General features: G+C 56.7%; 4 protein-coding genes across 4 annotated transcripts; 1 reads left to right on the top strand and 3 right to left on the bottom strand.

The window, feature by feature from the left end:
* Positions 1–31: 31 nt before the first annotated feature.
* BJ171DRAFT_504618 (peptidase S28) lies at positions 32–2807 on the bottom strand. The gene is made up of 6 exons (XM_053110953.1): positions 2654–2807; positions 2377–2440; positions 2045–2258; positions 1206–1900; positions 616–1041; positions 32–471 (listed from the first exon to the last, which is right to left on the bottom strand). Exons 1-6 carry the CDS (start codon positions 2767–2769, stop codon positions 439–441), a joined length of 1548 nt encoding a protein of 515 aa, XP_052966630.1. The 5' UTR covers positions 2770–2807; the 3' UTR covers positions 32–438.
* Positions 2808–4278: 1471 nt separating this feature from the next.
* On the bottom strand, positions 4279–8287 carry BJ171DRAFT_504616 (Sds3-like-domain-containing protein). Its single transcript, XM_053110952.1, has 7 exons — positions 6625–8287; positions 6343–6424; positions 6008–6063; positions 5737–5888; positions 5522–5621; positions 5185–5370; positions 4279–5041 (listed from the first exon to the last, which is right to left on the bottom strand). Exons 1-7 carry the CDS (start codon positions 7871–7873, stop codon positions 4698–4700), a joined length of 2169 nt encoding a protein of 722 aa, XP_052966629.1. The 5' UTR covers positions 7874–8287; the 3' UTR covers positions 4279–4697.
* Positions 8288–10338: 2051 nt separating this feature from the next.
* On the bottom strand, positions 10339–12339 carry BJ171DRAFT_424092 (uncharacterized protein; the record flags this gene model as incomplete). Its single annotated transcript, XM_053107646.1, has 5 exons — positions 10339–10497; positions 10603–10728; positions 10974–11142; positions 11409–11630; positions 11747–12339. The coding sequence occupies 5 exons, from the start codon at positions 12337–12339 to the stop codon at positions 10339–10341; spliced, it is 1269 nt and encodes a 422-aa protein (XP_052966628.1).
* Positions 12340–14800: 2461 nt separating this feature from the next.
* Positions 14801–21885, top strand: BJ171DRAFT_424034 (glucanotransferase domain of glycogen debranching enzyme-domain-containing protein; the record flags this gene model as incomplete). Its single annotated transcript, XM_053107643.1, has 17 exons — positions 14801–15161; positions 15312–15915; positions 16114–16324; positions 16561–16867; positions 17155–17490; positions 17584–17663; positions 17897–17990; positions 18080–18141; positions 18268–18498; positions 18682–18805; positions 18933–19104; positions 19248–20392; positions 20536–20619; positions 20812–20951; positions 21066–21141; positions 21244–21422; positions 21679–21885. 17 exons carry the CDS (start codon positions 14801–14803, stop codon positions 21883–21885), a joined length of 4413 nt encoding a protein of 1470 aa, XP_052966627.1.
* Positions 21886–21912: the final 27 nt, after the last annotated feature.

The raw sequence follows: 21912 nt of genomic DNA, 5'->3' as shown, positions 1-21912 counted from the left end.
ACAGGGAAATGATGAGATCCACTTGGCCGGGTGTGTGATATGATCGAATGACGGCGTGTTGAGTCTGAGAAGAGAAAGGTATTTCTCCATTGGTTTCTCAACACATTGTCCGCCAAGAGTTTGGAGAACAAGAATTGCCAGCTATCAATATATACTTTCATAGACAGCTCTTTGGAATTACAAAATAGATGGAGCACGGTTGGGTCATAGCACTCGGCTGGCGGGTGGAGGGAGGAGGCGGAGGGAGGAGGAGGAACATAGAATCCGAGGACGGGGAAGGTGGACGAAGCGGATGGACGGCGAGAGCGAGAGAGCGAGAGAGCGAGAGAACAAGAGACAGGCAGGCGACGACTCTAGAATCTACGAGAATCTCCCTCGGTGGAGCGGGAGTTGGGCACCAGAGTCAACCAGAATCAGGCACCGAGTTGTGGCAGGCATTTAGTTCTTGATGGGGACACACTTGTAAGGCTTCTGTTGGACCAAACAGCAATCAAAGATATGGTCAGCGACATCCGCACTGAGTACTGCACACCGCACATCGCACATCGCGCATCGCACATCGCACATCGCACACCGCACTTGTGGCGAGGGTGTATCCAAAAGCAAATCACTTACGTTGACCTCAGAGGGGCAGGTGTCGGCCTTGAGGATCTCGAGCCAGGTGGCCTGGACGCCGAGCTTGACCTGGCGGAGGAGGGGAGTGTCGCTGCGGAGAGGGACAAACAGATCGCCGCAGTGGAACTGGTCGTGGAAGAACGTGGGCTGGGCAGGGGTCGAGGTGCGGTTGAAGATGCCAAGCCAGTGCCAGGGGTCGATGGCACCGTTGACAAAGACAATGCGGTCGGTCTTGATATCAGTGGCCTTGTAGAGGTCGTTGGTCTTGGTGGTGTCGGGGACAGAGTTGGCATCGCCAAAGACGATACCGCAGCCAATCTGCTGGTAGGTCAGATCGATGGTCTTGGAGTAGATCGGGGCGTCAACGTGCTCGGCGTTCTGGAAGTAGCCAAACTCCTTGCAGGTCTGCCAGTACCAGAGACGGCTCTGCGGGTTTCGAAATATGGTGGCAATTAGCGTTGGTCGCAACACAAGTGACAACACAGATGGCAACACAGGTGACAACACAGGTGACAACACAGTTGGCCACAGAGGTGGCAACACAGGTGACAGATATTCGGCGTGGCTCGTTTGCCAGGTGGGTTACTTACGCTGCTGGCGGGGTCCTGGAGGGACTTGGTTTGAACCGAGTAGAGCTCGGTATCATTGTTGGGAGTGACACCAAAGCTTTCGAGGGTAGCAAAGGTGTAGGTTTGGAGATCGGCCCAGATCTGGTCATCGGTGGCGTTGGGATCGGCGAAGGAGGGGAAGTACTTGCCAGAGCAGAGGAAGTCAATTTCGCTGACACTGGTGTTGAAGTTCTGGCCGACAGGTCCGTACTGGATAGAGCCGGCGAGGGTGTTACTGGGAAGATAGCCACCGACATCACCATCGAGATCGACGTTGCCGAAGCCGAGGTACTGGCGAGTGCCAGTGGGATCCTTCTTGATGGCCTGGTCGAAGAGGCTGGTGGCGCGGATGATGTTGTCGGTGCAGGTCTGCGAACCACCGGCGATCTTGGGAATGCCCTCACGGACGGCGTACGAGTACTCCCAGAAATCGGCCTTGGCGGTCAGGGGGCCGGACGACGAGTGGGCGGCCCAGAAGACTTCGGGGTGGATCTCACGGAACCAGGCAGCCAGGTTGCCGGGGTACGAGCCACCAACGGGAATCCACTTGGTGCACGAGGGGAGGTTGTTGGAGGCAGTGTAGTTCTTGGCAAAGATGGCGGCGTCCTCGACGGCCTGCTCCGAGGCGAGGAAGCGGAGGTGCTCGCTGGAGTAGTCGCTGAAGGGGTTGGAGTCGCCTGCAAGCGGATGGGTGAGCGGGTCAGTGGATGGCATGGCGGTATGGTGGCATGGTGGCATGGTGGCATGGTGGCATGGTGGCATGGTGGCATGGTGGCATGGTGGCATGGTGGCATCATGGTGAGACTCTTGGCTCGCCTTACCGTAGTAGCGGTGCTCGAGAGCGACAATCAGACCGTTGGTCTGCTGGGCCATGGTGTACTGGAGGGTGCGGTTGGAAGTGGTCCAGTAAGGGTCGAGAGCAGACTCGCCGCCAACAAAGAACCAGACGGGGCCGCCGGGTTTGTAGAACTGGTCGTTGACATAGTACTTCTGGCGGAAAGTCTGGTTGTTGGAGGAGTCAAAGTGGTCGAGGCTCTGCGAAGCGAGAAGGGAGCCAGGTCAGTCCGGTGCCGAGCCGTTGCTGCAAATGGGCCGATGCAGCTGGTCAAGGCCGATGCAGCTGGTCAAGGCTGCCAAGGATTCGGATCGATACCTGGTCGATCCACAGGGGCTCGTTGCCGATGAACGAGTCAGTGGCAGGACCACCAGAGAGGAGACTGGAGTGCACGACAAGAGGGAGCGGAGTGTTGGGTCAGCAGCGTGTCGAGTGCATGCCGGCAGTATGAAGTGCACATGTCGAGTGGCCTGTCGAGTGGCCTGTCGAGTGGCCTGTCGAGCAGAACAAACAGCACCGCGAACGAGCGTCTCGCTGCAGACTGGCCATTGCAGCCCACCGCCGGCTGGGGCTGGGTCTTTCCTGATCGACTTACTCTCGCAGCTGAGCCTCGTACTGCTCGCGCTGAGCCTGCTGGAGGATGATGTTGCCGAGGACGGCGCTGGGAGCCAGGGCAAGGGCGACAAGCTTGGAGACGCTCCAGGAGACCATTGTTGTGATGAAGCGAGCAGGACCGGGGTCGGGGAGAGGACGGCGGATGCAGATGCAGGGCGATGCGGGCGAGGCGAGGGCTTTATGGGCGGCTCGGTGGGTGGCTCGGTGGGGCAGGAGTCGGGCGGCACTGGAGGCAACGGAGGCAACGGAGATGGGCCGGGACAGAGCCGGTCATGCGGGCGGTGCGATGAGCGCCGGGGGGCTGGCCGGCTGTGTCCCCATTCCCACGAGCCCACAAGGCCATTGCGAATTGTGTGCGCCTCGCGTGTGGGTTGCTCCTTTGCCTCTGGGATCTTCAGCAATCGTTGTATCGCTCAGCATCTCCATCACCAACCGACATTGACGGAATCGCAAGCCAAACAGGAACGACAGCGCTGCCTCCGTAGCAACACCTTGCTGCTGCAACCAACCTTGCATTCAAGCCTCAACCTTGGTTGCTCCTGCTCCTCATGCAGTCCGCTGCCGATGTGGGACGCTGTCGACGGGACACCCTTTTGCCGCCAGCCGCAGCCCCAAAGAAACATGGACAACAAAGTTGCTGAAAATGAAAGGACGAGCCAGAGCAATCAAAGAGACACCCAGCAAGGGGGGGCGCTGGACCAGTCGACACGATGCAACCGCTCCTCCACCATACACACCGGCCAAGCCCATCCCAGAGGGAGTCTCCTCTCTCGCCCAGACCAGACAAATCCGACAAGCCGACACCGATGCAGACCACCCGGGCAGACCAGCCGGGCCGACACAGACTCCCAGGCAAGACCCACTGGCTGGCCGATCCGCCAACCAACCCAGCAGCAAGCGCGCGGCCGACGTGACACCAACCCCGACCCAGCAATGCGCGTCGGGTGGCGCGTGTTCCACAAGAGGCGCGCCCCGAGCGGCGTCGGTTGCGCGCCGCGTGTGCAGGCGGCGCGGCTGCTGTGCCTGGCCGTGTCGGTCTTTCTCGTTTTGGCTGGCTCGGCCCGTCCTTCTCGTGCGCCCTTGCTGGGGTCGGTGCTCCCACAGGGCTTCTGACCACTCGATCTGCTTGTCTCCCAGGTCTGCTCGTCCATTTCTGTTTGCCCAGGTGCCCATTGTTGTTGTGATGCCTTTCCAACCACAGCACAACTCGTGACCTTGTCTATCCAGCCCTTCGATGTTGGCCAAGCGACGCTCGACCTATCATTTGTTGCTGATTCAGCCCTCCTGGCCTCAGATTTGTTTCGCTCCGTTCGCGAGGCCTGCGCCTGCCAAGTCCACGTCTGCTTGCCGTGGTCATCGCGGCTCCTCGTGGGCTCGCCAGAGGGGCACCACACCCACCAGCGCCTGTCCGCCGATGTCGACCCCTGCCTCTGGAATATGCGGCTCCATTCGCGGCTGTGGAACGGTGTCGAACGTGACGGGCAAATGGGCCCGATGCAGCCACTCGATCTCGCCATCAGCCTGTGCTCTCAGCATCCTCCATCTGGCCGGCCACGCATCCATCGTTGCCGAGAGGCAGATCACTGGCGGTTTGCTCTCGGTCGGCGGCAGCGAACTCGATCCTTTGACGCTCGGTCTCGGATCGATCTCCATCTCGTTGTGCGTGTGTCATCAACTCAAACGGGATAGCCCAGCGATAAAAGCTCCGAGGCTACTGTGGATGGTCTTCATGGGCAAGAGAATGTGTATTCAGACCTTCGCCGACAAGCCATGCGATAGCCATGAATCCTGTTTTCGATTGCATCCTTTCGATCAGAGGATGTATCACCAAGGCCCCATGTCGCTTCCATAAGCCCTCATATTCGGGTATGCGGCAACCGCAAGGACCAGCAGGCAGCTTCGGCCTTACCAAAGGCGCAAGGCACAAGCAGCGGAGGCGAAATCTGGGCCGCTTGTGATGGTGCAGGTTCTGTCGCCTTCGGGATAGGCAGTGTTGAGGAGAGCGGGAGTGTACGAGCATATCGTCATATCTTTGGGGTCAGCGTCGTCTTCCCATCGATGAGACTCGTAAGTGGAATCCGAGTCCTTGATCCGTCTGTCCGCTGAAACGTGAGCTCGGCGTCGTTAACCGCAACGAGCTTGGCAAGGAACTTGGTGGTATTGGAGTCCTGGATGTTTACACGGTCGCCTTTGCGATACTGGCTTTCATTGATGAGAAGGATTTCGCCTTCGATCCGAACCGGCGCTGCCACGAGTGGCCCCAGTGCTGCTGGGCCACTACCGTTGGCATACTTCACCCCCGAGTCGGCCTCCTTCTCTGTCGTCGCTCCTTTTGACCGATTCGATCGTGGGTTGGTCCGGTCTCGTTCTGGATTACCAAAGGCATTGCGCGGATCAGCCATCTCGCAGCTGCACAGCGTCCGCCCTGGGGCATCGGCGGACGGGCAGCCTTGGTTCTCTGCTGGCACAGGATTGGCACGGCGCCAGTGGTCAGGTGCAGCCCATAGTTACCAGATGGCCGCAAGATCCCAAGCGCCTCGAGGTCCTCTTGGATATCAGCCTTGGAGAGTCCGGGAATGCCGCAGGCAGGAAATCCACCTTGCTCGCGGATGGTCATCAATTCCGAAAGCTCAGCCTTGATGGTTTTCCGCCTTTTGTTGAGCAACGATCGGTCGGGTGCAGACCAGGAAAACGAAACTATTGGAGCGCAAAAACGAAAGCCAGGACATGTCAACGCGACGCCAGCTCCTCAGGGGCGCGATAGCAGCCCCTGCCACCGGCTACATCCACATTCAGCTGAATGCCGGGACGCTGGAGCCCATAGTCAGAGAAAAATGCTCCACCGTACCTGAATCCGGGCAGTCTAGTTTTCGCTTGTCTTGATGCAGTATGTGCTTCCGTAGCATGATGTCGTGTATCAGTTCCTGTCGTGTCCGAGCTCGGTAATACTAGTAGTACATGGAGCAGCACAATAGCGTCAACACAGAATTTGGTAACTGGCAAGATGACCACATGTCACTCGGATCCTTGAAGGGAGTGACGATGACAGCGTAGCAGTCTCACATTGAAAGTGCAATCGGCTTGAACTATGGCACATTGATACTGTTTTTCGGTGGAGAGCTGAATCTGGTCCTGTTGGGCTTTGGCGACCATCATTCGATTCTCTCGATGAGATTCCAGGAGCTTCAGGTCTTTGATGAGTTGCGGATGCTCGCCTGGGATACCGTTACAATATGGAGGTAAGTTGCAGTCGGGCGAGCCCATCCGACCGATGCAGGCAGTGCTGGCGATCAAGGCGATGTATGCAATATGCGCCAAGGATTCTCTTGCTTACCACTTTCGACCTCGGCATATTCACGCTCGAGATGATCCATCTGTTCCCGATACCATCTTTTGCAGTAGGCCAGAGACGTTGGAAGGCAGATTGGGTCAGTTAGCTCGCCGCGTGCGGGTTGCTGGGCCCACCTTTACGCCTCACCCAAATAGTGGCAAGACCAGCAGCAGTAAACCCCGGCGGTGCCAACCGGAGCTCATGGATGTCATGCAAGAACGGCACTGTGGGATGCTCATCGCAATGGCAATAAAACCAAGCCTCGCACACACAAATAGAGGACGGGGCGATCGGTACACTCGAAACGATGCGAATGCAAGTGCTTCAAAGGCACATACTTCTCTCTAAAGAGAACAAAATACTCCTCTATTCGAGTGAGCTCCTTGATCGCCTCTTGCCGAAGGGCCTCCAGGTCGGTGTCTGAAGGAGATCAAAGCCACAAAGGGTCAGCGTGCAGTTCTCCGTACGCTCTGATAGAGAGCCGCATGGACGATCCAGATGTCTCACAAGCGGAATCGCCGGCCAATCCGCCATCGCGACATTTGGCAGCAAAATGGCTGGCCCGCATCGGTCTTCACGACTCCGAGGCTGGCCAGATACGATAGGCTTGCAGCACATACCATCTTCAGGCTCGCCATGCAGAGACTCTTCTTCGTGGTCCACATCGCTCTCGCCTTGACTTGGCGATAAGGCCGTTCCGACCCCGCTTTGTGCCGCCGTTTGGCGTGTGCGCATGCCTGGACCCAAGGAACGCGAATTGCCTGCAGGCGGAGCGGCAGCGTCCTCGTCGTCCCGGTCATCGTCATCGTCTTCGTCATCCTCTTCGTCACCATTGTCGTCGGTGGGCTCCTCGGACTCGGATTCGACTGGCGTCAGCGACATTTGCGTTGACGACGCCGACTGAGGCCGAGGAGCATTTTCAAAGTGTGTCAGAACTGCTGCCGAGAGGGCATCGCTGGTGTATCGGTTGCCTTTGTGCATTGATGGGCTGGTGAGGTCCGGTCGGCCAGGCGTCTGCTCGGAGGAAGCCGCCGAGCCATAGAGCTCATGGTGGTCCAAGGAATGATCCGGTGAGTCGTCCAAGGTGTGGTCTGAGGGCTGACCAGCATCCCGCGGCGAACCCGCCCCAGAACGAGCAGGCGGATCTCGAGCCTCGGTGTGGGTTGAGGACGCCTCTCGCAAATGGCTCGAAGAGTATGGCCCTACGATCTGCGATAGCGGCTCGGCCAAGTCGGGGTGATCGAGTTCCGACAGATGACTCGATTCTCGATCCGAGTCCGACTCGGAGCTTGGCGGGACGTCAGAGAGATCTTCGGTGTCTTGGAGACCTGACTCGCGGGCCTCGCCCTCTTCGGTAAAGTCGTCATTGTCTTCCAACGGAACGTTGCTGAACAAGGCCGAGTTGCGAAAGCTTGGCCGATGCACCTCGCTGAGGTGGCTTGGGGATGGATCCTCGCACATGGGAATCAGCTGCATTTGGGAGTCGTCGTCGTCTGAAGAGTTATCGTCGGATGGGAAAGCCGGGTCCTCAGAGGAGTTCATGTCGGAAGCTGGGGAGCAATCGAGACCGCGACCAGGGTTACGGCTGGCCAAGCCGGGGAGTGCATACGATACATTTGGTGGAGGATCGTCTTCTGTGGGATCGGGGACGGCCGATGCAAGAGACACAGAGGACACGGCCTGCGGCTCGAAGGAGGTTGGGGAGGGAGGGCTAGTTGGGGAAGGATGCGATTCGGGTGCCCGCTGTGGGGACAAGGAAGGGGAGGAATTGGAGGACTGATCCGAATCGTCATCGTCGTCGCCAACGGACGTGAGATCCGTGTCTGAGGAAAAGTCGTCAAAGACCGAGGCGTTATCGGGAGCTGTCATTGGGGGGAGGATATAAACAGAGCTCAGGAATCCAGGAGGGAGGGAGGCGACGAGCGTGGAGGGACGTTGTGGAGGGAGGAAGAGCCGGACGCCACAATGTTCAGGTCAGCGGGATAAGGGCCCAGGAATACGAGCAGCTGGAGGGGCTCCACGGATCGGCACAGGATAAACGGCGTTGCTGGAGGCAGGTGGGCCAAGGCGATGGGCAGTGGCTTTGGGCTTCGAGATGCCGAACGGAGAGGGCAGGATCTTGTCAGGCAGAAAGGCAGAGGGAGCGAGTGGAAGGCAGCCACGACAGTGCGTATGGAAACGAAAGGCCAGTTCACGGTCACAGGGTGCATAGAGTAGACATTCGCTCGGAGCCACAGTGCCTTGGGAGAGGGGAGGAGCCAGTCCGGAATGGCAGCAGCGATGGATCCAAGAGCGAGCGGATGGACGAGGCAAAGATGCGTTCGGGCAAGGCGGCGAAGGGTGCTGCGCAGGCGAGATCGGCCCTGGCTGGTTGGCTGGCTGGCTGCCGGATGCAGTGCATGGAGGGCAACGACAACGACGCAGCCGAGGGTGCCAACGGAGCGCAAGGCGGGAGAGCTGCACATACCGAGGCGATATGGTGATGTGGAGATGCGGTGATGTGGTCATGCGAGGACATGGTGGATGTGACAGCGGCGAGCGAGGACGGCGCTTGATGATTATGTAACTCGATCAACCACAGTCGCAACAGCAACAACAGCAATAACAGATATGGGGCCAATTATTTGTTTCGAATATAGAGCATCATACGCTGGCGAGTGCGGCGGACGACAAATCCCCAAACATCGAGCAAAACCAGCGTCAAACAACGGTTTCGGCGGCGTCGCTGCACAATGGCCTTGGGCACAGATTACGCTGTTTGACTTGCCAACGGTGTGATTCTGGCACAGTAAGCCCTGAGGAAGCTCCGCTGATGCTGCTGATGCTGCTGATGCTGCTGATGCTGCTGATGCTGCTGATGCTGCTGATGCTGCTGATGCTGCTGATGCTGCTTGCTGGGCGACTCCCATTGTTGCACCGCAGTGCGATGCAAGAGGAGGGGCATCGCTGCATCCAACAATGTGTCGGGCAAAAGCCGGATTCTGTCGCAGGACAGAGCATTCCCCAAGAGAGTTCCGCTCTACTGTCGTTGTATTTTGGGTATGCTGCCAATACCCGACACCCACTGCGTTCATCCGCACCCGCATGGAGGCGACCCCGTACGATTCTCCCGAGATCAATGGCATTCGTCGTTCAGGTGATTATCGCGCAGCTCTAATTGCCCTGGTAGGACGCAGACCACTTGGCCTTTCTCCCAACCTTCTTGACTCGGCCCTTCTCGTAGTCCAAGTCCCAGAGGGCTGGCCGCTTGTGCCCCTTTTTGGGACCAATCCCGCTGATGATGCGCTCGCGCTCGCTGGCTTGTTTGGCCGTGACGCTATCCCATGCTTGCACTGCGGGAGACAAGAATAGATGAGATCTCAGGTATTGTATCGTCGGGTGCGGGCCTGTACAGCCCCATCTCTCTAAGCACATCCAGCTCGCTCCAACAGAGCACACTTATGCACTCGGGCCGACGCAAGAGCAAGGCTATGTGGTAGCCACTCTGCATTACCCACAATGCCCGACAATCGCATCCGCCACCCCATTCAACAAATCTATGGCTTGCTACCCGACCGTCTTTACCTTCGAGGCCATCGAACTGACTCGCTGTGTTCTGACTTGTCGGTGCGGTAAACGGAATGCCGTTGGATACAAAGGGGCGCGTCTCGAATTTGCTTTCGACATCGCCTGCGGCGAGGCTTTTAACGCTCCATCCGTGTCTGGATGGATTCGTCTGTCGGTTTCCACCATCAGTTCCGCTGAGGCCTGCAACGTCGCTTTGGACGATCCATTTGCCACTCAGCTTGATCTTCTTTTCTTTCAGGGGAGAGCCACTTGGCTTCGACGGCAGATTGTCCGTATCTTCATTTGCGTCGTGGTCAGCCTCACCATTCACGACCGATTGCACATTGCTGGTTAACCAGGAGCTTTGCTGCGAAGATTTGGCAGACGATGGAGCGCTGGTGGCCTGTTGGCTCTGGACGTAGTTTTCTACGTCCTCGGCGCGTTTTTTGAGACGCTCGAGCTTCTCCAGCTTCTTGCGATTCAACTTGGCCCGTATGTCGTCTCGGGAAACAACGCTTCCGATGTCGTCGCCCGAGGGCTTGGGGGTTGTGGAAGGCTTGTTTTCCTTGGACGCGAGTGGGCGCTTGCGGCTCGACGGACCGATCGGACTGGCTTGGTCATTTTTCTTGCCATTGAGTTTGGCTTCAGCAGAGACCTGGGCGTTCTATCGGTCACCAGAGTGTTAGTTTATCCGGGTAGTGCTTCGATTGCCGTCAGCAAGTGGAAAAGGACTGAATCCCAAGCAACGATACTGCAGGACGCTGTATGAGGCTGCCAAGCACCATGGCTCAGTTGCAGTCTCGGCGTATGCCTGGCCAAATTGCATAGCGCTCGCAGCCGAGCCAAGCCCGTACCTCTTTCTTTGTGTTGCTGGGGGACTGTATCAGTCGATAGAACAGAATATACGCCGATTGCTTCAAAACCGTGCCAACACTAACTTGTCGCACCTAGCAAAGGACAATGCATGGATCGTTTGAGTAAAACATGAAGAGACTGGCGTGCAAAGAAACGGGCCATAGCGCGGCGACAGTCACATCTGCGGATACACGAACCTCGCTGTCGTTCATGGAATACCACGTGTTTGCTGAAGAGCGCACAAAGGAATAATAGTGGCCTGAGTTACATGACCCGCCCGCGTGAACCAACACAGCGTACAGCTCGTAGCGCGAGGGGGTGCTCTGTGGACAAAACGGAGCATCTGAATTAGCTTTGGAAGCGGACCAAACAGACCAGCGGTCATCCAAAGCGCTGCCAATAATTGCATTCCGATTCAGCGCCAGTGCTGGGCCCGGCGGGCGTTGGCACGCCTGCATTGTGTCCCTCGAATCAATCCACCGCACCGTGACAAGTAGCGGGCCCTGGTCTTTACGGAGTAATGGCGATGATGAACAAATGAAGCCACTCGGCCCCCGCTGGGACTCACCTGTCCGACAGTCATGTACGGCTTCAGATCCAAATATTCATCAAAGGCAATTGGCTTGTTTATCTTCATTCCAGAGCGCAGGAAATCAAAGCGCTTCAGTTGAACAGTCAGCACCGGCGGTGGGTCATGGATCGTGAGACGCTTCTGGGCATCGACGTATTTCTTGCATCTGCGCTGCGATCAGGAGCCGTGGTGGCCAGGCCGGTTAGCGCAAAGAAGGCACTACGAGGGAGGCGAGGCGGTGGCAAAGGCACCGTGGTGGGCAAGATGTTTGGCGCGTTTGGCAACATTTGAATGTGTGCATTGTTGGGCTGTAGCCCAATTCCTGCCAATAAAAGTCACCGGGCCACCGTACAAGACTGTGGCCGCCGCAGACTTTCTCACGGATGACTTAGTGACCAAATCATCGCTGCTGCTTCACATCACCAACCGTACCGGGCGCACTTGTACTGGTTGCTCTTGTAGAGCCTCTCGGGTTTGGAATAGTGACTGAACGCCTTTTCAAGCGTGTCACAGTGCTTGATTTCCAGACTCAGATCCAAAATCAAATCGTATGTGTTGGATTTGTAGTGGCATGACAGGCACTCGACTTGGCTGAGGATATGACCGCCAAAGATCTGGTAGACCAGCGTAGTTTCCTTCAGACGGTTATCGAGCCTGTGCGATGTTGAGCAAATGTCAGCGAGATCAAGTCCGATGTCTTTATGCTACGAGCGCCAGCATCGGCGACGGTGTCGCAATACGTCTTAAAGACATACTTTTCGTATCCAAACAGGCTGCTTTTTTGGATGCCGTCGATAAAGTAGCGCAGGAACTCGTGTGCATCCTCCTGACGACCGACGCGCATGTGCTTGGCAACGCTCTTGAGCCTCTTGACGATCGCGTTTGGGCTGACCACGGACTTGGGCTTGCCGCCGAAACAGGTCTGGATGTGGTTTTCGAGGATACACAGCAGGCAGAAGGCTGTGTTCTTGCAGGTTTTCATGTGATGTCCCGTCATAAGATAGTTGGCGAGCGGCGCTGTGTAGGTGAGACACTGCAGCACCGAGTTGAGGAAACAGGTATTGCCGAGGTTGTTGAGGCCGGGGCCAATCGGGAAGATCGAGTCCCATTCGAAGGAGAGAGCGCTTGGAGGGAACAGCCTGTTCTGAGGCGGAACAGGTGGAGGCGGCGGCTGATCCGACTCCTCGATAGTAGGTTCGGACGAGCGCGTGGTTGTCGACGACTCGGAGGATCGGAACTGAGTCAGTGTCGACTTTTTGAACTGAATTCGGCGCGCAAGTAGTGGGTGCTTCAGCGCCTTACGGTGCTGCTTGCTCTGGCGAGCGAACGACGATCGGATGCTCTCGGCTGTCTGGAAGGCCATGTTGGCAAATGTTCCGCAAGGCAAAGACAGGTGACGAAGCTGCGTTGATGGCTTTGGCGACGGTAAAAGTGGGGGGGGGCGACAATTGCAGCGGCCAGTTACCCGTGTACGGGAACGGTCCATGAGCCGAAGGCAATGTGCGGGTTAGGATGGAAGAGCATCTCGATCCACGGGCAGCGGCTGAAACGGATCACAGCCTGTTCCGGGATCTAAGGCAGCCTCAATACGACGCACCTGTCGCTGTGCCGCGGAGTCAGATATCTGGCACGGGGTGGCTGTCGCTGCTCGCTGTGAGGGTGCCTCTATGTCCTCGGGTGCTGGCGATATGCCACTATCGTGCCGAAGGCCGCGGGTTTGCCTGAATGCGTCCCGCTTGGTCGTCCGCCTGCGAGACACAAAAAAACAAAAAAACAAAAAACTCGAACGGCAGACGCGCTGCGCATGGCTCGAGCCAGCCCTGCCACAGAGGCGCCAGCCAACATGCGGCTGGCCACTGGGGATAGCACAGGCGGTGTCTGGGCCTTTGCTGCGAGACACCAGAGCACACCGCCGCGAGACACCGGAGCACACCCGAGGCAACAATGGGTCATCCGCGGAGGGGTCGGCGTCATTGATTGCGAGACGCATCGACGTTGCATCCCGCTGGGCCTGAGCAAGGTGTGCTGGTTGTGATTGGTACCGGGGGGGGGAGTCAGTATGGTGCAACGCGTATGATCCTGGGCTGCCCGAGATGCAAGATTGGCGACGGCTGGTATCGGCGACGGGGGGGGGGCGGCTGAAGCTGATACGGCGGGTTGCAAAACCAATGGGACACACCATTTCTCTCAGACTCAACACGTCGTCGTTCGATCATATCATCCGGCCAACAACGACCAAGTGGGTCAGATTATCTTCTGGGAGTCGCATGGCGTGCAGGCACAACGAGGACCGACCCGCGAGTTGCTGCAGATGCCGTCATGGCAAGAGGACACACCTCGGATGAGCGAGGAAGCAAGTGCACAATCGCTGGATGACCCCGGCGAGCAAATGCCGTTGGGGTCCGAGCGCCGATCGACGTCAGCAAGCCACGCAAGCAACACATATCGTCTCGGGATATAAAACCGCCCTCTCGCCATCTGTATTCTTGCGTCTGGCGTTCTTCCCGCGCCGAGCCACCGCCTTCCTCCACCATCTTCGGCTCGCTGCCCTCCACCATCTTCAGCTTGCCACCCTCACGCCACTGCGCCGTCGCCGTTCCTGCCGTCTGCCGCTGATCGCCCTCAATCCTTGTCCCGATAGTTGATCAAGCCGCCGTCGCTGACAATCCCACCGTCCTGCTGATCCCTGTGGTTGCGTCCTTTGCCAAGCATGCCCCTTGTCTTTGCCCAGAGACTGGAGTTGGATGGGTCGCCCGAGTTCAGCAAGCGGGTGAGTTCACATGTGCTGGAGTATGCTTCGACCCGTGTGCCCCGTGCGGCAGCTCCCTCCCCCCGCAACTGAGTGGGAACGCCAGTGAGGTCGCTTTGAGTTGTCGCCCGAGATATGTTTGGTGAAATCGACGTTCGCGACAGCGGTTCTGTTTCAGTGGGTTTACCGCCCGTCTGTGGCCGAGTGGCGAACCATCCGCTTTCCAGCGGTGGAAAAGCCATCGGACAGCAACGACGTCGGCTGTCGGCTGTCTCTGTTTGGTGTCTGTCCCGTCGATGCCACCGGGTGCTCGTTCTGATCTCTTCGTATCATCCCAGTTTACCCGTCTGCCGCCTCCGACGAATGAAACCCCATACATCTTCCGGTTGATCTTGACTGCCGGAACTGTCGCTGCTTCAAACAAGCCTGTCCTTCGCACGAACTATCCGATTGACGGGTATGTCACTCTCATGAAAACCAATGCGGACGCGCCTCTGGCCCTCTTCAAAAAGACAGCTGCGTTTACCAGGCACTGATAGCTGTGTTTATTCGAATATGACAACCAGACAAGCCTTCCAGCGCCAGTTCTTCCACTCAATTCCGTAGGTGTCTACCGACCGTGCATGAGCCCGGGCTGCATCGCCAGCATTCCTGTGGCGGCTGCTGCTTCCGAGTCTTTCTCTGTCAGGCTGGGGCTGCTGATTGCCCCGTCTGTTGCACTCCACACAACTCTGCTGTTGTATCTATGGTTTACTCTGCAACGAACCGAGTCATGGTCGAGTGAAATGCGCTTGTGCCATCAGTAAACACTCACAACCACATCTACACATATCTATGCTACTTGTTCACGCCGTCGATCGCTGCGCCGCTCTGAATCCCCAGCTATACAACCAACTTGCTCGCGGATTCCTACTGTGATGTCGTCATCTCCAAGCCCGGAGCCTACGAGTATTTCACCGAATACCAAAGCCCCGAGACCGGCCTGGTGGTCCAGGCCAGCCGCCACGGAAGCATCGTGGTGGACCCACGCCTCTACGTCCGCAACGATGCCATCGTTGACCCAAAAGTCGACACGATGCACAAGATCCTGCTTCCCCTGGATGGTATCGTCATCCTGACAGTGATTCCCAAGTGGCTGCCCACCATCTCGCGCTGGCCTGCCTTCTTTGAACGCTTCTCCGAGATGGGCTACAACATGGTCCACTTTGCGCCACTGAACACTCGAGGCATCTCCAACTCGCCGTATGCCATCTACGACCAGCTCTCGCTCTCTGCCGACATGTTTGACGACGAGCTCCCGGAAGACGACCGCGAGCAGGTTCTTGCTTATTTCCTGGACAAGATTCGCAACGAATACTCGATCTTGAGCGTCACCGACGTGGTCTGGAACCACACGGCGTGCAATAGCCCTTGGCTCGAGGAGCATCCCGAAGCAGGTACCCAGAGAGGAGTCTGTTGATGGGGGGGTTGACCAGTATATCACGAGACGTTCGTACATCATTTGGTTTTGCGCAGGGTTGTGTCCAGCACACCTCCATTTGACACACGTCGCTAATTATTGCGGTCCACCATGAAACACGCACCAGGCTACAACCTCAAAACAGCGCCGCATCTGCGCCCAGCATACGAGCTTGACGAGGCTCTGATGAAGTTCTCAGCCAATCTCGCTCCCGTATATGACCTCAGTCCTGATCTCCGAACCGAGGAACAGCTTGCCCAGATCATGAATGTCTTCAAGACCAAGGTTCTCCCTGGCGTGCGCTTGTGGGAATTTTACGTTGTTGATGTCGCTAACTCAGTTAGCGAGCTTGTCAACGCCTGGCCCAAGTCTGAAGAAAGCAACTACGGGCCTTACGCCGACACCAACACTCACAATCTGTCCCTCAAGGACAAGGCCGAGGTCCTCCGTCGAGATGCACTTTGCGATCCAAAGAACGGCCTACGCTTCAGCAAGATCCTGCAAGTCGACAGAGTCATTCCGTTTTTGCAGAAATGGTGCCGTGATCACGGAAAACATATTTCCAACAATCCTCCCGTCAAGGAATACGAGTCGATCTTGAACGAGATCAATCTCATTTACTATCAGGAGTGCGACAGTGATGTTGCTTCGATTGACGAGCAGGTTACCACCCGAGCACGGTACCTTCGTGTACAAGATCACGGCCCCCGCTTGGGTCCAATCTCGAGAGAGTAAGTCGCGGTCGTTGGCGTCGCCTCTCGAAGGGCGATGCGATCAAGCAGCTTGCTTTGGCATGGAGCTTGTCAAGGACTCTGAGCTGCGCATTGCTGGAGTACAGCGAAACACCCACCCGACTTGAATAGCAACCATATCTCCTGCCCAGCAAGTGCAACGGGCAACTCTGACCCCTGTCGATTTATCTGATACAGAAACCCTTTGGTGGACACGTACTTTACGCGTCTCCCCGTCAACTCCAAGACTCAAACCCTCCATCCCGACGAAATGAAGCTAGCCAACAACGGCTGGATCTGGAATGCAGATCCTCTCGTCAATTTCGCCGGCCCCAACTCCAAGGCTTATCTGCGGCGCGAAGTCATTGCATGGGGTGACTGTGTCAAGCTGCGCTATGGCAGTCGACCGGTAACTTGAATGAGACTCAAGCGAGTCTTGCATCCGTGCTGTTCGACCCCCTGCCGAGACTACCGAGATCAGTTTTTGGGCGAGAAGTAGATGAAAGCATTGCATACATGCGTGCATTTGATCACATGTCGGCCTTGGACCCGAATGACATATGCTTGGATGGACTCCCAAGCCCAGCCTATAGCAATCGCCTGATTTCCTCCATCTCTGTGATTCCTTTTGCCGATCTCTACCAGGAGGACAATCCATGGCTATGGGAACACCAGGCGGCATACACTCGCAAGATGGCTCGTTTGTTTGACGGATTCCGTATCGACAACTGCCATTCAACCCCTATAGAAGTTGGATCGTACTTGCTCGACGTGGCCCGCCAGGTCCGTCCGGATCTCTACGTCTTTGCCGAGCTCTTCACGGGATCTGAAGAAAAGGATATTCACTTTGTCAGTAAGCTCGGCATCAACTCTCTCATCCGAGAGGCCATGAGCGCTTGGAACGTCGCCGAGCTTAGCCGCCTTGTACATCGATACGGCGGAGAGCCCATCGGTAGGTTACCTCACCTCTGCACAAGCAGGGGACAGAGGGTATTCATAGTGCCGTAAAAGATTTGATTCCGTGAGCTTGGCTCCTGCGCCGAACGGATATGCGTTGCTGGCCAGTGAGTCCTGTGTACCTGGATCCCTCTCGAGCGTCGGATACTGCGTCCTGAGCGAGGCGCCCTTCGTCGCGCTGATAGTCGGTTGCCAAGCGCTTGTTCTACACTATGAATCCCTCGCTGCTTGTTCCCTGTGGCCGATCCGTTATTCACCATGTACGGTTGCCGGCCACCGTAGGATCATTCACTGTCCCGCCCGAATATCTGCCCCTGGATATGATCGGCCATGAAATCAACTCGGATCTATTCAAGCCACTGACCGACCAGGATCTGATCGTCAGCGTCAAGGGATCGACCCCGCACGCTTTGTTCATGGACTGCACCCATGACAACGACACCCCACATCAGAAGCGAACTGCGGAAGACTCCCTGCCCAACGCCGCCGTTGTTGCCATGTCAACCTGTGCTGTTGGCAGCGTGAAGGGCTACGACGAGCTGGTTCCCGAGCTGCTGAATGTTGTTCATGAGACCCGCAAATATCGCGTCCCAGATGCCGGCGAAGGCATCATTCCTGGTAAGCACTCGACTCGACGTGCGGTGCAATGCAATGCTGCCTGAGGGCCCTCCAACGACACGCTATCGTATTAACGCGATGCTCTGATGGCAGCAAAATCTATCCTTTCCATCTTGCATACCAAGATGGCACGTGAGGGCTACTCTGAAATCCATGTCCATCAAGAGAACGATGTGAGTTGCGATCGGCAGTGCATGAGTATATATGATCCTCGTGAGTTGCTTCGGTTGCCGTAGAGTTTGCGCCGATGGGCTCCCAATGGACGTGCCGCAAAGTATTGTTGCGGCTGTGGCTTTGGCCAAAGGGCTCGCATGGTGCTGGAGGTGTATCGGTGCGGAGCGCTCATGCCGCTTCGTCGGATAGGGCTTGGCGACTCTATTAATCAGTATCGGCTCGGGATTTCTAGTTTATCACGGTGCACCGTGTTCATCCGATCACACACGATGGATACTTCTTGATCGCTCGCTCCGCCTTCCAGAGAGGCAATCAAAGCCCCGCCCGTACGTGCGCGCATTCTGTAGTCGATGCGGTGTCGCGGCTCGCGACCTCCGACTGACTCTTTTCTGTTGTCCGATTGCGGTCTCACAAGAGCACTCCAAGATTGTTTTGGCGAATCAGAGCGTTCGCGTTGTTGAGTCGGCCTCGCTCAAGGTCGAGACCCGAGGAGACCACGGGCAATCTTCGGCATACCAACACAAGGACGAGCCCGATACCCTTTCGCCACCGCAGTCACCTTCCCAACTCTATCACCATCTCGGTCAGAGCGTCAAAGTGAAGACGCCCGAAGCAGGCAGTGGCGTCAATCTCGCTAGTTTATCGCTCCGCCGTCGATCGCGCACGTTTGGCATGATCACAGGTCTTCCATCGACACTGGACTTTTCCGCTAGCATATCTCAGTTTGCCCATGCCAGCGAAGAGCAGAACGGATACAAGAACGACTTCAACACTGTGATCACCGTGGACCCCGAGCGCTTTGTGCCTGGATCTATCGTCTTGTTCCGCACATGGGTGCACGGAACTGGCCTTGACGAGGATGAGGAGTTGGAGCTTAGCACGGAGCCGATCGGAGGGGACTCGAACGATAACCTCGGCGTTTTTGAATCCCTATGGGACCTGCTCGGTCTCGACGACTCCAACCTCGGCGTCGAATTCATGGTCAAGATGGGCTGGGATGTGTGGACAGCCGGCCAGTTGTGGTTCACATCGGATGTGTCAAGTTGGCCGCCCGGACTCTTCGAGGCCACCCAGGATCTTGACATCGAAGAAATCAACGTAGTTCTTTACCGAGCCGCTCAGGAGGAGGTGGACACCATCGGTATGGCTGCCGCGACTGCAACCCATTACCGCCTGTTTCCTTTGGCTGTTGATCGATGGAGCCAAAGGTTACAGCATACGATGGCTGATTCTTGTGCTTGTCTTTCCACACGTTTGAATGTAAACAGGCGACGGTGTCTACGACGTACCAGGCTATGGCCCGTTTGCGTACTGCGGCCTGCAGGGCTTTGTCTCAAGCCTCCTTCCTGCTTTGCGAAACAACGATCTGGGACATCCAATCAACAACAATTTGCGCTCAGGACACTGGATGATGGATTACATCTCCCATCGCCTGGATAAGTAAGCTTCATCGAGGATCTGTATATACCCGCGGGTGAATCCAGCTCTACGCGCATCTGGCTCCCCCGCCCAACATCCAAGCTGTGTTGCCATAGAACTGACCGTTGGCGCGTACCATCCCGCTGCACCTGTATTGTTTTCAGATACCTCACGTACTACCCCAAGCTGAAGTTGATCAAAAACTGGCTCGCCGAACGCTTCGGGCTGATCCGCCAGATCACCAATTCGCTCGTCCCCAAGTACTTTGCGCTTGTGGTTTTGCTGGCCTACCAGGGTCTTCGATACACTGCGATCGCCAAAGCCTCGAAGGCGATTCAGTTCGCCTGTCCCGACCTCTCGACTCGTCGTGTCTCATCGCTGGAGACGCTTGCCCAAAGTCTGATCATGACCACCTACCAGCTCTACGGCAGCGTCAAATCCACGGGGCTGTATCCGTATATTTACCCAACTCGCACCAAGTCCTTCCCCGACGGCCTCAAGGCAGCCTGCCTGGCTGCCGGCCTGCCTCATTTCTCGACCCACCATATGCGATGCTGGGGACGCGATGTTTTCATCTCCATTCCCGGATTGCTGCTTACCACCGGCCATTTCTTGGAGGCTAAGGATCATTTGATTGGTTTTGGTTCTACGCTGCGCCATGGCTTGATTCCAAATCTCTTGGATCAAGGCCTGCGTCCTCGGTACAACGCCCGCGATGCGGTCTGGTGGTGGCTTTATTGCGTGCAGCGATACTGCCAGATGGCTCCGGAAGGACTGGAGTTCCTTGGAACGGTGGTCGCAAGACGCTTCCCCCCCAAGAAACGGTATCGCTCTGATGATCCAAGTGCCTTCTTGAAGGCGAGTCTCGGCGACTCGGATGACGATGGCGATCAGTATACCGAGCTTCAGGACCCGCGCACGTACAAGTATAAATCCACGATTGCTGAGCTCTGCCACGAGATTTTGGAGCGCCATGCCAACGGCATCCATTTCACGGAGTGGAACGCCGGCCCGAACTTGGATCATGCCATGACTAGCGAGGGATTCAACATCAGCATCTCGACCCATTTTGACGACCCTATCCACACTGGGTTGATCTTTGGCGGAAACCGCTACAACTGCGGCAGCTGGATGGACAAGATGGGCGACAGCGAAAAGGCCGGTACCAAAGGGCTGCCTGCAACGCCGCGCGATGGTTGCGACGTCGAAATTGCGGGATTGCTCAAGGCCACTCTGCGCTGGGTGTCCAGCGAAGTTCTCACCCATGCGCCTCACCACTGGAAATGGCCGGGCTTTGAAGTCACCCGCGGTGAGTATTGGTAGCGCAATCTCCGATGCCGCCACCACGAGCTCCAGGAGTGGCGGAGAGACTTACCGTGGCGAACGAGCCTGCTGAACCATAGGGGCGGAGACGACTGTTACTTATGCACCCCGCGCTCTATGTCTCTGTAGGGCAAAAGTCATTCCAAATCAGCTATTCAGACTGGAACCAAATGATCCAAAAGTCTTTCGAAAAGTCGTTTTATGTGCCACTTGGTAGGTCCTTGGTTCCGCTTGCGGTATATGGCGTTATCTGGGCCAGCTGCGAAGCCAAGCTCGATCAAGACCCCACGTCGATAGAGCTCTTTGAGGGCGGGGTGCTCCGTGACACGCATGGAGTCGTAGCGCATATATATGTATGCTGTTTTGCTACCGCACGCCTTATACCTGGTGCTTTTGTGGCAACAGACCCCAAGGATGACCCCAAATACGATATCCAGCGCCCAGAGCTGGTTAACCGCCGAGGCATCTACAAAGACACCGTCGGGTCTTCGATTCCGTTCATGGACTATCAACTCAGGCCAAACATGTTTGTTGCCATGGCCGTGGTGAGTGTCGTCCTGAATCGATGATTGAGACAGCGATTGTTGAAAAGCACGAGTCGAGCCGCCTGGCTGCAGGCGTCGAATTTCATGTGCTCGAAACTTACAGATCTGCTGCAGGCGCCCGAGCTATTTACAGACACATACGCCCGCAACGCCCTGGATATTGCTTTGAAAGCCCTCAATGGCCCGTGTGGTAAGCTGATAGAAACAGCTCAGAGAGATATGCCTACCTTGCTCACCCCACTCCGATGATCACTCATCTTGTCCTAATGCGTCCCATAATGTGGCTTACCAGGTATGAAGACGCTCGATCCCGCTGACTGGAACTACAGAGGCCACTATGATAACGGAAACGACTCCGCGGACCCCAAAGTGGCCCATGGATACAATTACCATCAAGGACCCGAATGGGTGTGGATCATGGGATACTTCCTCCGCGCACATGTGCAATTCTCGTCTGCAAGCAGCGAAGAGGTATGGGCCGCTCGGAAACACACCAAACAGTGAATTAGTGGTGCGATTCGGCTTCATGCGGAGATCCAGAGGATGCTTCATGCGGAGATCCAGAGGATGCTTCATGGGAGATCTAGAGGATGCTCACGTGGCGATGAGACAAAGCAATCAAACGCAGGAGCCGGAAGACTAGAGGATGCAGTGATGCATTCCAAAGTGAGTTCACTGCAGCAAGTTGACTTGCTGATGCTCTTGCACTTTCATCAATGCTTCCCAGGTCGCCCGCACTCTCGCTTTGATCCAGAAGACCCTGTATGTACACAAGCTCCACATACTGGAAACACAGACAGCCCGCTTCGTAGGACTGCCAGAGCTGACCAACGCCGAAGGCGAGCACTGCTTCGGCTCATGCGAGACTCAGGCCTGGAGCTCCGCAACCTTCCTCGAGCTTATTGCTGACTTGGTGCGCATCGCGAACAAGTGACGGTCGGTGAACGACGGCGACCGTGAT

Source organism: Polychytrium aggregatum (genome assembly GCF_025602895.1).
Source record: "Polychytrium aggregatum strain JEL109 chromosome Unknown BJ171scaffold_18, whole genome shotgun sequence".
In the NCBI taxonomy this organism is placed as follows: Eukaryota; Fungi; Chytridiomycota; class Chytridiomycetes; order Polychytriales; genus Polychytrium; species Polychytrium aggregatum.
Note: the sequence above shows the minus strand (reverse complement) of the source record. Positions and strands in the feature narration are given on the sequence as shown.